At 41.1% G+C, this 16,278-nt stretch overlaps 1 protein-coding gene and 1 pseudogene across 1 annotated transcript in view; one reads left to right on the top strand and one right to left on the bottom strand.

Moving 5' to 3' along the window:
* Nucleotides 1-16,278, bottom strand: part of LOC126469563 (uncharacterized) — a 635,094-nt gene that overhangs the window by 27,104 nt on the left and 591,712 nt on the right. The window contains exon 10 of the mRNA XM_050096682.1: nt 6,554-6,754. Within this exon, the coding sequence (XP_049952639.1) occupies nt 6,554-6,754 (201 nt within the window). The remainder of the gene's footprint in view (nt 1-6,553; nt 6,755-16,278) is intronic.
* Nucleotides 13,007-13,124, top strand: LOC126472173 (5S ribosomal RNA; annotated as a pseudogene).

Below are 16,278 nucleotides of genomic sequence, written 5' to 3'. Positions count from 1 at the left end.
AAAGCTACCATTTTGTCACCTCTCATTCATATGTTTGTCTTTTACCACTGTTTGGTAATAAAAGTTCTTTTTACTGCCCTTGTTCGACTTTACTGAGCAAAGTGGAACAATTGTTACAGCAATAAAGAAATGACACTTCATTCAAACGCCCATCTGACTACTCAGATATAGGTTTTCCATTTCTTTCACAAATCATTAACAGTAAATGTCAGAATGGCTCCTCTGACAACATCATGGTCAATTTTCTATCCCATCATTGTACAGTTAGAGCACTTGCTTGGTCTCTAAAGATTTCATCACTAAGTGAACATCAACACTAATCTTTCTTACTTCCTTTTGATTTAACTTTTATAATGATTCTATGTTCAAAATCTCTGACAGAAATTTTAGGCCTTGATAATTTTGAGGTGTATTGTACTACTCCCAAATATATTGTACTACTCCCAAATACATACACAATAAATGCAATTAAAATTTACATTAGTAGCATATTGGTATTAAAGAAGTGAGTAGGAAAGAGAACCTATCCTATTATATGAAAACGGTGTTCCTATGAATATGATCTTGTAATCTTATCGGGTTGGTACAACTATTGGTGATCATTTGAGTGCAGCAAAACTCACAAGGCACATAAACATTCCTATTAACATTCTGGCTTGGATGAAACATCTATTGCTGAGTGAAGTTACCGTGTGCTCTACTATCCTGAATAAACCAGGGAATTTTAAACAGTGTTATCCCTTTTAACGAACATTTGGGGTGAAAGAAAAAAGCATTTCCATTGTTTTAGTGTGGTATTGTTTATGTAACAATTCGTTACTTCATTGGCAACTACAGTGCCACAGTTTTCTGTAACTGTCTTTTGCATCAAAATTGAAGGAAGTGATCATAAATCATCATTCTTTCCTTATTCTCTACTCAAAATAGTCAAACATAAATGATAAACAGGTTTTCATGTTTGGATGCCAGTTGTATATGAATGGCAGTGAATCATTTTTGCACAGACCATAAAATATGGTATTCTACACATTTAAAGACCTCTCAGGCAGAGTCATTCCTGTCTGCTACTCAGTTTTGATTGAATATTCTTTTTCTGCAACATATTTGGCTTGTATGAGACCTTGGGTATATATTTATTTTGTGATTTATGATAGGTATTTCAGGTGCCCAATATGTAAATGTTATGTTTGAGTGGTGGTTGCACAGTTTGAAGTGCAAAAAGATGTCTAACGATCTTGATTAATATGTTTGCAATATTGGCTACTCGAAATGCACATATCTACTGGTAATCCACTAAGAACCTTCAAAATAAGCACAGTTCTCCATCTCTAGCCCTTTGTATGACACTAATGTAATAAGGACTAACAGTAAGCCCTACTGCATATATTCTAGGTACTGTACTGTGGTGGCCTTTTTTTAGATTTACATTTCCTCAGCACAGTGAGACTTTTGTGTAGCTATATTTGGTAGTGGTAGGCTTCTTCTGGCTGAGGAATTTTCTGTGTCCAACAGCATAACAATGAATCTTCCACTGACTGAGCTACCCAAGCATTACTTGTGACCTGTCCTCATAGCTTTTCTTCCACCAGTACCTTATATCCTACCTTCCAAACTTCACACAATTTCTCCCACAAACCTGGAGGATTAGTACTCCTGGAAGAAAAATACTGCAGAGATGCGGCTAAGCCACAATCTGGGGCATGTTTCCGGAATGAAATTTTCACACTGCAGCAGAGTGTACACTGATACGAAACAATGAATAACCCAAGATACATAATTAAGTAATGTATAGTATCAAAAATGAATGCTGACTAAACATTAATTCTTGTCTGAATACTCTGCACTCTATATTATACTGTTTCATGGATGGTAACAACAACAATTTCAATGAACATTTTGGTGTACCAAAACTCCTTTAACCTTATAAGAAAAGCATTTTTAATAAATTCTTTGGTACAGCAAAACAACTTCTTTTAGTAGAATAATGAGCAGGTTAATTTCATGTCAACTATGAATCTGAAATGGAATGCCATGATAGAATACTCTGGCTGTTTTCAGTATCTTGCAACATACAGAATAATATTTTGGGGTTCCACAATTTGCTGTCTAACACAATTTTTTGCATCACACAAGAGGAATATCCAAATAATAACACATACTGCTCCACAGACACATACGTTTGGGAAGCTTAAAATACTAACATTACCTTCAAAAAAGTATATAATGTGTTTTACATGTCAGGGCCCACCCTGAAGATGTTCAAACAAATCCTGAATTCCATAGTTACATTACCTAAAATGGTACAGCACTCCATACACAATGAACAAAATGAACTAATACACAAAAGCATATGAGTCTCATTAATGTTAAACTTTACAAAAGACTGTCTGTACCCATCAGAAACCTGCAAGACAGAAATAAATAGAAAGTGGGGTTTTAAAAGAGTTCTGCTTGAACAATGTTTTTAATTGGTATATGACTATGATGGTCAGTAAATATTTTTGTGAAAATGTTTATATGAAGCCATAACTGAAAACATTGTTTTTTGACCCTTAACATTTTCATTGTATTTACATGTCTAACAGACAGCTGTTGTCTGATGTAAAACATTTATGGAATGATTATTGTGTATAAAAGAATGTGTTGGTTAGGGAGGATAAAAGGAAATGCCTATGAAGAACAGATCATGATTTATAGTAACAGTAACAGAAGATTGATTGATTGATTGATTGACTGGTGTTTTTGTGTGTGTGTGTGTGTGTGTGTGTGTGTGTGTGTGTGTTGTTATTTTTTTGTTTATTAGTTTATGTATATATTTGTATGTTCCACTTCTTTGTAAAAATTTAACATAAAATTTACAAGTGCATTTCAACAACAGGCATGCAATGTTTACTGCCCACTTATGGATAAATAAACATATAAAATAAAAAGCTTAACTGTGGTGCTTCACTAATTCTAAGGTGAGTGTGGAGTTCTGTAACAAATTCTTAGCTGTATGTACTGAGGTTTGTAAAAAATTTCTGATAATCCATTTTTTCGAACCATCTGTTGATTTTTTCAAATAGTTTATTAGCTGCCTTTCCAATAAGAGGATCAGTTCTACATTTTATTCCTAAACTTTTATGATCTGCTAAAGGGACAAAATGTTTGCGTATTCTAACACAGCAAGTGGAAGATCACTTATATATACCATAAATAACAGAGTGCTCAAAACAGAACGCTGCAGTACATCATGACTGGTTGCTTCAAATTATAAATGCCTATTGCAATTTCACACTGATGCCTATGACACCTTAAACTGCATTCTGATGTGATGAACCAATGAGTACATTTTGTTGTGTCTACAGAAGGATAACATGTTATCAGTAGTAATTAAATATAGAAAGAAGTATTTGAAAGTGAGGTGAAGTTTCCATTCTAAACATTCAGATGATCTTCAGAGGAAGTTTGTAATTTTACAAATAAATTATAAAAAAGATTCAACATCACTGGAAAATTCTACTGTATCTGCCTAGCTGCCAAAACCTTGCACCATCAGCTTTCTATTTATAAGGCAACTCAAGGTTTCATTTTATGGTGTCAAGTTTCCAACAACGATAAACAAAAATAAATGGGTAAAACTGGATTACTGATTAAAAACCATGAAATTTCTACAACCTCCTCAAAACTACATTAAAATTTCCCCTGTAGATAATCCTGGCTCATTCATGAGATTAAGAAACATAACTTATTATCAAACTCCAGCTGAGAGCTTTTAAGTCACTCTCATATCTGGTTTACATGTATGCTAGTTGTGTTGAACCGAATCTGAAGTAACAGAAGATTTGCAATAACTGACTGTTCTGCTGGTTCTTGGTAGAATACTTTATACATTATGACTGAAGAAGCACACGGCACTGGTATACTATTTTACATTACAGAATATTACATCAGTGACATTCATTTTTAATTCATAACAGTGAATTTATTTTGGGTCCCTAGTAATGTGGGACACTGAAATAAATATCTATGAAATGGATTACCAAAATTGTCTGAAGCTATTGGAATTATTGTTTCGAAAAAAAGCACAATAGGGAATATCCTTTCACAGCTTAACAGCTGCAAAACATCTACTTTAAAGATACAAAAAAAAATTGATTTTTGAGCACTGTACTCAAATAAGAAGTAGCGGCATGAAGGTTTGGAAAACTGCAATTGTCAGGACAGTGGTGTGCTGATGCCATGCCCTTCCACACCGTGTCAAAATGATACCACTCACAGGATGACCTGGCAGCTGGTCCACATCAAATGGCCTGTCAGAGTCAGAACATGTAGCCAGTACATAAATATAATTACTTAATTAATTCTCATATGATTCAGTCCTGAATAAATATTACTTTTCTGTCTCTTATGTATGTACAGTATAAGTTGAATGACGTCATAATCACTGAAATAGGATTCCTGTTATCTTGTTCATAAAACTGCCAATTGTTTGTTGAGAACAAACCTTACTTACATTCTATATAAGACTCTTTAAGGCAGATTAGCACTCAACCTGAACCCTTGACTGCCACAGGCAATGTCCTTATTGACTGAGTCATCCAAACACATTCAGAGTCCAGCTGAAAATATCACCCTGGTAGTGCTTATTGAAGGGTATGTGGGCAGCTCTCCAGTCCTCTGGCTGTTAGTGTCAGCTTTCCATATCGGAACCACTACTTCTCTTTAGGGTAACTCTTTAGTTGTTTTTGCAAGAACCAGTCACAGGTGTTCCAGTCATAATTTCAAACTTGGCAGTCAGCACTGCTATGCACTTGGCTACATAGGCAGACCAAATGTCACAGAATTCATTATTAAACTGTGTTACTCGGTGTTCACAAATAACTTTACAAACTTTGGCTACACAATGCTTACACCAAATTAAAAAAAAAAAAAAGTTCATGTGATAATATGTTCAAAAATGTTCTGTTTTTGAGTTATTAATGAAAGTTCACAGTTTAGGTGATAGGAGCTCATTAATACATGAACTCATGATAAATGCTGAAAATATCCTCTTACTTCTAAACATACATGCACTCATTGAATCGTGGATTGTTGCACACTTTCAAATACATCTTGATGGTTTTGAATGGTTTTGAAGGCTTACATGACTCGTCAGTGAAGAGTTTATGCATCTGGGTGGTCTACTCCCCAGAACAATTACTTAAGGTACTCCCAAACCAAAAGACTGAGATTGGGGCAACATGCAGGCCATGGAACAGGTTCTCCTCTAACTATCCATCTGTAATGCTAGAGGCCAGCCACTGCATCTTGAACACTTAGACTGAAATGTGCTGGAGTTCCATAATGCATAAACTACAGGTTTCTTCCTATTTACAGGGGCACATCTTCTAGTAGCTCTTGAAGGGTGTTCTGAATAAAGTCCCCGTAGACAGCACCTGTAAGATGCGGTGGGAGAATGTATGGTCCTACTAGACAGTCACCTACGTTTCCAACCCAGTCATTAATCTTAAACTGATGCCGATGTCTTGCCTATACTGTAGCATAAGGATTGCATTAGGCCCACATGTGTTGGTTATGAAAATCTGTTATTCCATCTCTTCCAAATGTTGCCCCATTTGTAAACAAAACTGAAGATAAAAACAATGGATTGGCAGTTTGTGTAACAAACCATCAACAAAAATTCTCTCATAGTGGGTGATTTGAAAGTGTAAGACCTGCACACATTGAAGATGAGGCAGTTATATGAGCTGCTTGTGAAGTATCCTCCATGCTGAACTTGGACATGTACCACATGCCAGGGCCACTTGTTTTGCACTTCTTGGACAGGTCATAAAATATGCTCTTCCTAGACAGGCGTATGAGTAAAAAATAATCTTCCTTGATTGATAGTCTGTGGTGATACAGATCCTACCTTGACAATGCAATACAATGCAAGGTTGGATGGCTCGGCTATCTTCAGTCTGGAAACATCATGTTATACAGCTGTGCAGCCTCATCTCCATTACCATTTGTGTGGCCATACATAAAAACCATGTCATCCAGTTCACAAAATTAATATCTGACACATTTGAATGGAACACTTTTAGTTATTCACTACCTATAGCACATGTACACAATGGACATGCTGAAGACAGATGAATGACAAGTTTAAACAAGTTTTGCCTGGCAACACAAACCCACCTAGGATACAATGAACATGAAGTTTTTGGATCGTAGCTGGAAAACCGTTGATCATCAGCTTTCATTAATAATGTGAAAATGAAAGATTTTCAGACATATGTTTACATGAACTTTTTTTCTTGTTTTGGTATAAGGAACCTGCCCAAAAGTTTGTGAAAGATTTTTGAAACAACATATGCATGTGCAATTTTTAGATTGTCAGAGAACAGTACTCAGTGGGGGGGGCAAAGTGGAAACCCCCCAAAGGTATGAAAAATGAATGTATTTCTTTGGGGCATAGGAAGAAGGCAATAAAGGCTATGATTACACACACACACACACACACACACACACACACACACACAGGCTAACAAGCAGATATTAATGTAAGTTCTCCTAAAATCATACTTACTTGAGACAAAGTCTTCGTCAGCACAATCTGATCGAAACTCCATGGTGTGCCCTGCACTGCAACCAACTACAAGGCTGGTGAAGTCAGTGTCATCCCCATCACAAGGGCTGTCCGGAAGGTCCCTCTGGGTGCGCAGCCTATTGACACCCGTCACAGTGAACTCTCCCTGGTATGGGCACGCTCGCTGCTCTGGGAACGCCGCTGCAGACAGACAATCCAGTCATCAACTGTGGCTGGTACTTTGATGTATTCACATATGGAGAGAAAAGCTGATCTCTAATAGTTACCTCCAACAGAGTCCCTTAAGTGTAACTCAGTGGGTAAGTGTGAGACTACAAATCTTAAGCTTCACAATCCTTGGTCAATCCCAAGATTTTTCTGTCCCATATAGCTTTTTTCACCTCTGTCAACTGTCTATTTATGTGAAAAATGCCAGTTTGCACCATGGTACAAAGTCTGTGCTAAGTTGTAGGACCACCACTATTGGCTGGTAAGCCCAGCTCAGAAGTTTGAGGAAGACTAAGTCAAATGACCACCTTTAAGATTATGCCTAATAAAGCACCAGGGTAAACTCAAACAAAACTTTGGATTAAGGATGGAATTACTTTGATAAATAACAGATCTCTCAGGACCTCTAATTGTCTTGGATAAGTTGATGCATTTCTGATTATACATGACCAGACTTCTAATATTGTAATCATGTCCGACTGCTATTTTGTGTATTTTAAATGAGTTTAGCTCAATATAATGCATGTAACTCTTCAGCAAGAGCAGGTTTAATTCTCGAGAGAAGCAGTTTGACAACACCAGGGCAGTTTTACTGAAAGACAAATCTGTGTTTTTGCCTCTCGAGTGTTAGCTGCTACAGGTAAAGATCAAATTTTGAGAGCCGACATGAAACACAGTTTTCGCAATATGTGACACATTATTCAAAAACTGAATTCACATTTAAAAAAAACATGTTTTTGGAGTGAATTTGAGGTTTCATACAGAGACACTCTCATTGAATGCATCTCTACTCGGCACTGGTACTTACCGGTGTGTGTTGACACCTGCTGACAAAACACAACTTTTGGATATAATATACAGTAGCAAAACAATGCTGCATGTGGCTGCAAGGTCAGTTTGATATTAATGTAAGGAAAAGGGGAGGAGGACCAAGAGAAGATTGAGCCAGTGTGGGTGTAGGCCTAATATTTATCAAACTTTCCCTGACCACTCACAGTAGTGGGGTGTGAACACAGGAACAGGTATCACCAGCACATAGACTGTCCAAGGGAGATTTGCTATGCCTGCTATCCCAACACCAGGAAAAGTCATGGCAGCATGTAGAAATCCCAGGTGGCACTGGCGCTAAAGCCTGGCTACCAACTTTCACCCACTTACCACGCTAACAGTGGGATGACCAATATTTGTCCCTAGGACTTAGCTACTCATGCTGTGCATGCACACAGTGCACTTTCCTCCTATTGTACCCTCACCCATTTAACAGAGGACTTCTCATGGTGTGACCATAGTACCTCAAGTGTGCTGCCTGTCTCACACTGCGAATCAGTCCCAAAGCAAGTGTAACACTTATTTTGTCAAAGTGCCTTATTGACATTTTCGTTTTTAAAAATGGCACTACAAATTTCTTATCAACTCTCATAGTAGCATTCAGCAAGACTATTAATGTTTTGTTACTTCTATGCCGTCTTTCCCACATGCAAACAGGGGCCCGATTGAAGGTGTGTGGTAGTTTCCATACATCACTAGTTCATTCGAGACCCTTTTTTTTTTTTTGAGGAATATGCAGAGCACCAGTTCGTCTCAGCGGACAGTGGTCTACGTTTATACCCGCATCTACAGTAGACAAGGCACCCCTGTGGCAAAGGAGTCAGTCTCTTATTTGACCTTCCCTGTTCCATTGACGAATGGCGCCTAGGTAGAACAACTGTCAATAAAGCTCTGCATGAACTCTATACTGAGGTGACAAAAGTTATGAGATACTTCCTGACATCGTTCAAAAAAATGGCTCTGAGCACTATGGGACTTAACTGCTGAGGTCATCAGTCCCCTAGAACTTAGAACTACTTATACCTAACTAACCTAAGGACATCACACACATCCATGCCCGAGGCAGGATTCGAACCTGCGATCGTAGCGGTCGCGCAGTTTCAGACTGTAGCGCCTAGAACCGCTCGGCCACTCCGGCCGGCCCTGACATCGTATCGGACATCCTTTTGCTCGGTGTAGTGCAGCAACTCTATCTGTATGGCTGGGATTCAACAAGTCGTTGGAAGTTCCCTGACGAAATACTGAGCCTTGCTGCCCCTCTAGCCGCCCATAACTGCAAAAATATTGTCGGAGCTGAAGTTTTTGCACGAACTGACCTCTCGATTCTGTCCCATAAATGTTCAATGGGTGGCCAAATCATTCGCTCGAATTGTCCAGAATGTTCTTCAAACCAATCGCGAACAGCTGTATCCCAGTGACATGGCGTATTGTCATCCAAAAAAATTCCATCGTTGTTTGGGAACATGAAGTCCATGAATGGCTGCAAATGGTCTCCAAGTAGCCTAAAATAACCATTTACAGCCAATGATCGGTTCAGTTGGACCAGAAGACCCAGTCCGTTCCATATAAACACAGCTCACACCATAATAGAGCCACCACCAGCTTACATAGTGCCTTGTTAACAACTTGGGTCCATGGCGCAGGGAGTTTGCGCCACGCACAAATCCTACAATCACTTATTACTAACTGAAATCGGGGATCATGTGACCAGGCTACGGTTTTGCAGTCGTTTAGGGTCCAACCGATATGGTCACGAGCCCAGGAGAGGTACTGCAGGCGATGTCTTGCTGTTAGCAAAGGGACACGTGTCGGTTGTCTGCTGCCAAAACCCATCAACGCTAAATTTCGCCGCACTGTCCTAATGGATACGTTCCTCGTATGACCCATATTGATTTCTGCGTTTATTTCACGTTGTGTTGCTTGTCTGTTAGCACTGACAACTCTACACAAACGCCGCTGCTCTCGGTCGTTAAGTGAAGGCCATCAGCCACTGCGTTGCCCGTGTTAAGATAATACCTGAAATTTGGTGTTCTCGGCGCACTGTTGACTCTGTGGATCTCGGAATATTGAATTCCCTAACGATTTCCAAAATGGAATGTACCATGTGTCTAGCTCCAACTATCAATCCATGTTTAAAGTCTGTTAATTCCCTTTGTACAGCCATAATCATGTCGGAAACCTTTTCACACGAATCACCCGAGCACAAATGATGGCTCCGACAATGCACTGCTCTTTTATACATCGTGTACGCAATATTACCGCTATCTGGATATGTGCATATCGCTGTCCCATGACTTCTGTCACCTCAGGATAACTGCTCTGATTTTCTCGCCGCCATCATTTCGCAAGATGTATATGGAAGAAAGAAATACGTTACCCGACTCTCCGCCTCTGGGTAATTCAGCAGTAAACCTCCCCGTTATGCAGAATGCCTCTCCTGTAGTGTTTGTCATTGGAGTTCGTCGAAAATTTCCGTAACGGTATTGCGCCGAGTAAACAATCCCTTGACGAAACAGGGAGCTCCTTGTCGGATCTTCCTTATCTCCTCCGTTAATTCATTTTGATAAAATTCACAGACCGACGGTGTCTTTGTCGACCGCACTCGGCAATCCGCTCCCCCTCACTGCTCCGAGATAGGAGAAACATTTAAACAGGCCGCCAGCGCGCCATGCTCTTCAAGGCTCACCGTCTTCCTATGGGAGGTGCTACGGACGCCGCCACCGGACACCGTCTTCTCTTCCATCCACAGTCCGCCCCCAGTAGATGAGTGGTCAGCGCGACGGAATGTCCATCCTAAGGGCCCGGGTTCGATTCCCGGCTGGGTCGGAGATTTTCTCCGCTCAGGGACTGGGTGTTGTGTTGTCCTAATCTCCATCATTTCATCCCCATCGACGCGCAAGTCGCCGAAGTGGCGTCAAATCGAAAGACTTGCACGCGACGAACGGTCTAGCCGACGGGAGAACCTATTCATACGACATTTACATTTATTTCCATTCACAGCACGGAAATGTGCCCGTCCGCGCGTCTTATTAAGACGCAGCATACCGAACTCCGCCCCAGATCTCGTAAGACTTGCAGTAAGAGAAGTACTTACTAGCACGACGCTATTGAGTTTCAATGTTTGAAATTGTTAGCAAGTGATCAACATTACTGCACAGACAATTCAGTGACTGATGTGTGATAACCAATGTGGAAAAATCAACCCAGAAATCTAAACTGTGTATAACGTACGTTACTTTGTACATAGCGTAAATAAATATATAAATGTTTCATTCTTGTAGTGAATGCCTGCAGTTTTCCACTCGACCCCGTATCAAATATGAATACAACAAACCATACTCAAGAATCTTTGCGACAAGTGTTTTGTAAGCCATTTCATTTGTGTTTTAAATGACATCATTTCGCTTTTCTCTGTTACTGTTTTTATTTCACTACTGCAATTTCGTGAACTGCGCCATTTTCTAGCACATGATTTTATATTATGTCATAGAAATAGGCTGAAAATAACCTCAGTGTGCGACTGTGTTACTGTTGAAGGTAATATAGCCATTGGTCGTCATTAATGACGCTAGCAGATCTGTTAACATGGAGGTTGACGTGTGGCAGAGACAATAGCGAAAGGTCTTACGTTAATTTACTTTTTTGATTAAAAAGTAATATTCGCAGGAAATATAAACAATGGCAGGAGTCTTGGATGAAAGTGATGGGCCTTTACGCAACGGATATGAACATTTAATTTGATAGCATCGTTGTCGCGTTTGGTCAACGGTAACAATTTGCATACAGTTTAATTCTGAAGGAAAAAACGTGAGTAGGTAGATGTGAACCATCGACCTAAGGTACAAGAAAATAATGAAATACCCATTCATTATCAGTGGCACTTAGAGGCGTTAATATATGGATGAATAATCATAGGCAACAATTTGAAGGCCAGGAAAACGTAGTATACGCAGAAACAATTCACTCGCACTCTAAACGTACTAGAGCTGACGCTAAAGAAGTGGAAACATCTGTCATCTAGCCAACCGGTTTCTTGTGTGAGTACTAATGTACACCAACGAAGAGAAGGTAGGAATGCTATGGAGAATATATGTTAGCAGAACAGTAATGACCAATGTTCATTTTTCTTGTGTTTTTATCCGTTTACTGTCACTGCAGCAAGTGGTCGAGTCACGTTACCCTAGTTACCTGCACTGTATGCTAGCACGTGAGACTCAAAGTCAGTTTTTTGTTACGTTTCTTATAACGTCATGTTTACGTGAAAGGTACACTGTGATACGCTTCTGAAAAGACTTGACGAGAGGAAGTGGACTAGCAAATAAAACAGGGTGCTATTTAAAAGAGACATACTGCTGTTCATGTCTTCGTAACGAACAAAATTACAAGAAAGGCAAACATGCCGGTTAATGCTCCCCTAATAGCTAAACAACATTTGCTTGATACATTTTTTATTTTGCTCCTGGACAAAAAGCTATTTGTGGTGGCAACATAAATGAGACGCTCTGTACATCTACAACATTCCTGTCAGTGATCTATTACCTCAGCAGTGTATATCCGTATACTGAACTTTGACTAGCGACTAGGCGTCGTCCTATTGGTGGTAGTATGCCCGTCCTTCCTCCGAAGTTATAACGCAGCTAGTTTACAGGTTTGGCATTCTTCTTTCACATTAACAAAACACTGCCAGAGGTGAAACGCGCGATAAGTGGTAGAAAAAAATCACGGAACCATCAGCGAATCGAACAATGGACAGTTGACAGTGCAGCCCGGCACTTAATTTCTATTACATTCTATTCAATAAATAAAGTTATTTACACAATCACATCACAGTAACAAGAATAAACTCATTTGATAGATTATGTACGCTGTAAAGCATTTACACTTAGTCTTCGGCATACGTTTTGTAACAAACTTAGGTCCAGTCTTGAGTAAGGTCCTCGGTGACTAGTTTGTGTGTAACGTCCTTCAAATGTAGACAAAAGTTTCAGCGTCCGTTGTAGAGGCAATACACGGAAATATAATTCCAGTCCAGTAGAGGGGATAATTCTTTCTCGAGTGACTAGTCTGTTGTAGGATTACGGTTTAGTTGACAGTTAAGTCTTCGTGACAGGTTATTCGCACTAAGTAAGCCACCAAAGCAACTGAAATCTCTGTAACTGGATTTAACTACAAGCACAGTCCAGTCAGGAAGATAAAGGACTGGAACATTTTATATAGGCTTAGGCAGCTTTGACAAGCCACAAAATATACACTGACGAGCCGAAACATTATGACCACCTCCTTAATAGCGTATTGGTCCACCTTAGGAACGCAGTACTACAGCGATTCAGCCTGCCACGGATTCGGTAAAGCCTTGGTAGGTTTCCGGAATTATGAGGCAGCAGGTGTCTACCCACGGGCAAAGGCCTTGCCGCAGTGGATACACCCGTTCCCGTCCGATCACCGAAGTTAAGCGCTGTCGGGCGTGGCCGGCACTTGGATGGGTGACCACCCGGGCCGCCATGCGCTGTTGCCATTTTTCTGGGTGCACTCAGCCTCGTGATGCCAATTGAGGAGCTACTCGACCGAATAGTAGCGGCTACGGTCAAAGAAAACCATCATCACAAGCGGGAGAGCGGTGTGCTGACCACACGCCCCTCCTATCCGCACCCTCAGTTGAGGATGACACGGCGGTCGGATGGTCCACTTGTGGCCTGAAGACGGAGTGTCTACCCACAGATTACGCTATTCCCGCAAATTACATGCTTGTGGTTTGTAGGAGTGTACCTGGAAGCCGATAGCGACCAAGATGTTTTCAAATCAGGAGAATTTGGCAGCCAAGACATCAACATGAGTTAACTACCACGCTCTTCATATCATTGTTTTTAATTGTGGCGTTGTGAGACAAACAGTTATCCTTTTGGACGATGCCAAGCTGTCGGGGAAGACATCAAGCATGAAGGGATCCAGGTATTCCGCGGTAATGTTCACGTAGTGCACAGCTGTCGTGGTGAATTCGATTACTACTACAGGTCCCATGGAAGTCCAGTCGAATGTCTCCCAATGCATAACATCGCCCCACATTTTCTACCCTACTCTGCGTAAGTAGAACACAGTTTATGATCACTCTGGCGGTGATGCAGAGACCAGTGGAACCAACAGGCGATCCCTAAGATCAATGTTGGCGGCATTTACGAAGTTTAAGGCTAACCAACAATAGGTCCAGAGCGTGGCCAAGTCTCTTACGCGTACGCAGCATTCCAGGGAGCAATGCAAATCACAAACTTAATGCAGACAGAGTCACAACTCTACTGTTCAATGGCGCGTAGCTAATGCTTCCAAGACTGGCAAGAGACTTGGTGGCAATTGTCGAGCGGCAGAATTTACAGGCAGTTTCGCATCAGTGGACGGCTCCAAGTGATATGCTTGCCGCGGCGGCTCCTCGCGTGGGAGCAAGCTCCGGTTGGAGTACATGGCCCAAGTATCTCAAATGGCTCTAAACACTATGGTACTTAACATCTGAGGTCATCAGTCCCCTAGACTTAGAACTACTTAAACCATAAGGCCTGCGTCCGCAGCGCGGTGTATGTTTTGGACAGCTGTTCGCGTGAATGATGGCATACGCGGATGCGACCCTCGACCTAGTGTAACTAGAAGCGTTATTTACCCTTCCAGGTGACACGTTTCCTGTGACCCACGGTCCAATCACGTTGATCCTGTCCTCACCATAGCCATATATACTGCGCAGGCTATCTAGCATGCGGCCATGGGCTCGCACCACAAACATTTAATATAAAAATAGTAATTGTGTTAATAATTTGGTGCGGGTCCTGTTATAATCGTGAAAGACAGAAATATTATTTTTTGCATGGGATTATTAAGCTAAATTGTTCAGTTAACAGCTGTTACGAACCAAGTCAGCATCCGCCTCTGAAACTCCGCTCTGCCTCGCGTCAAATTCCCAGTCACCCCATCCAACACGTGGCACTTCAGGTGACAATATCATTAAGACTTTTCAAAAAATGGTTAACGGAATTTTAGTTTGAAGTAAGTTTGATCTTGCGGAAAGCCAATTTCTTCCATAATTCGTTTCATACCAGAAAAAACTCAAAATTTTATTTAAATTCCTGTCGTGAGACCCGGATTCTTCAGCTCGTGAAGCTGTGGAAAACCATTTTCAAGTAACTTTATTCGTTAATAAGATACTGCTGAAAAGTACTGTAACTGAATTAAGTGTTTTTAAAATTTGGTTTTTGTTGCATCTCATTCGTTATCTGGCATTTGCTCAACAAATATGTTTGCTTAGAGCTACAATCTGTTCTTTTTTAAACTCAAACAGCGTACTAATTTTCGTATGGACATGAACTTCAGCTTTTTGCTCTTTTTTTAAATATTGCATGGTTGTCCATAGCCGTTGATAAGTCATGTTGAATGGTTTAATGATTTCAATTCTTCTCATTTCTTAACCTCATCAGTTCATTAAATCATAAAGAGGGTAGTAAAATTTTGTAAACGTAAATGGAGAACCTTAAGTGATGCCCTATAGACTTCTGCTGCCAAAATTTGCCCTGAAATGCAATTTTTTATTGCTTAGTTATTACAAATTTATCCCCAGTAGGCCTGCACCACAAGTTCAGCCCAGACGTCTGCAGACCCTGAAGTACGGCTGTGGTGCCCATGACGATGTCGTTTAGTTAAAATGTTTCAAATGGCTCTGAGCACTATGGGATTTAATATATGAAGTCATCAGTCCCCTAGAACATAGAACTACTTAAAACTAACTAACCTAAGGACATCACACACATCCATGCCCGAGGCAGGATTCGAACCTGCGACCGTAGCAGTCGCGCGGTTCCGGACTGAAGCGCCAAGAACCGCTCAGCCACTGCGGTCGGCTGTCGTTTAGTCAACGTGGGAGCACGTAGGGGTCATTTGCTGTGGAGCTACCTGTTCGACATTGCGCGCTGAACGGTGTGCTTCAACGCACTTGTCCCTGCACAAGTATTGTACTCTGTCGTCAGATCTACCACTGATTGCCGCCTACCCTGCTTTACAGAGCGGGCAAACCTCCTACCTCCACGTTCTGTTTTGACAAACAGTTTCGGAGCCTCATCGGCACCATCTTCAGGCCCCATCTGATTTGGTATGAGGCGTGGACGTCAAACATCTTGTTACCTGCATGTGGTTTCACCGTACTTGAACCACTTCTCACAGATGCTCAGGACAGAAGCAGGCGGGCAAACAACCTGATTTACCATTCGCAGTTTCCGAGATGCTTGTTCCAGGTGCCGCGCCAAAACAGTTTGCCCTTTGTCAGTGTCACTTATGTCAGTGTATTTCTCCACTTCTGGTCTGTATCGTCGTCATTTCGTATCCTTATTCATATGCTCTGCTTGTACAGGGTGTCCCAGAAATGTTGCAACGAACTTCTAGAGCTTGTAGAGGGTGTCTCGCGCAACAAATCGAGGATAGACACCCGTGTTCGGAAATGTCATCTAACGACGTTACAGAGTTTCGAAGGTATAGGCGCCGGCGGTAGCGCCAGCCACTAAGCCACCCCTTCGGCAGCAAACGTGATTTTGTACGCTGACGGAGCACAGTCGGAACGTCTCGTAATGCTGTTTATTATTCGGTGATAGCGACTGATTGCCACCATCGTCAGTGGTGGAAAAGATGGAGCTAGCTGCTGC

This window comes from Schistocerca serialis, chromosome 3 (genome assembly GCF_023864345.2).
Source record: "Schistocerca serialis cubense isolate TAMUIC-IGC-003099 chromosome 3, iqSchSeri2.2, whole genome shotgun sequence".
In the NCBI taxonomy this organism is placed as follows: Eukaryota; Metazoa; Arthropoda; class Insecta; order Orthoptera; family Acrididae; genus Schistocerca; species Schistocerca serialis.
The sequence above is the reverse complement of the archived record's forward strand: the minus strand, read 5'-3'. Positions and strand labels throughout refer to the sequence as shown.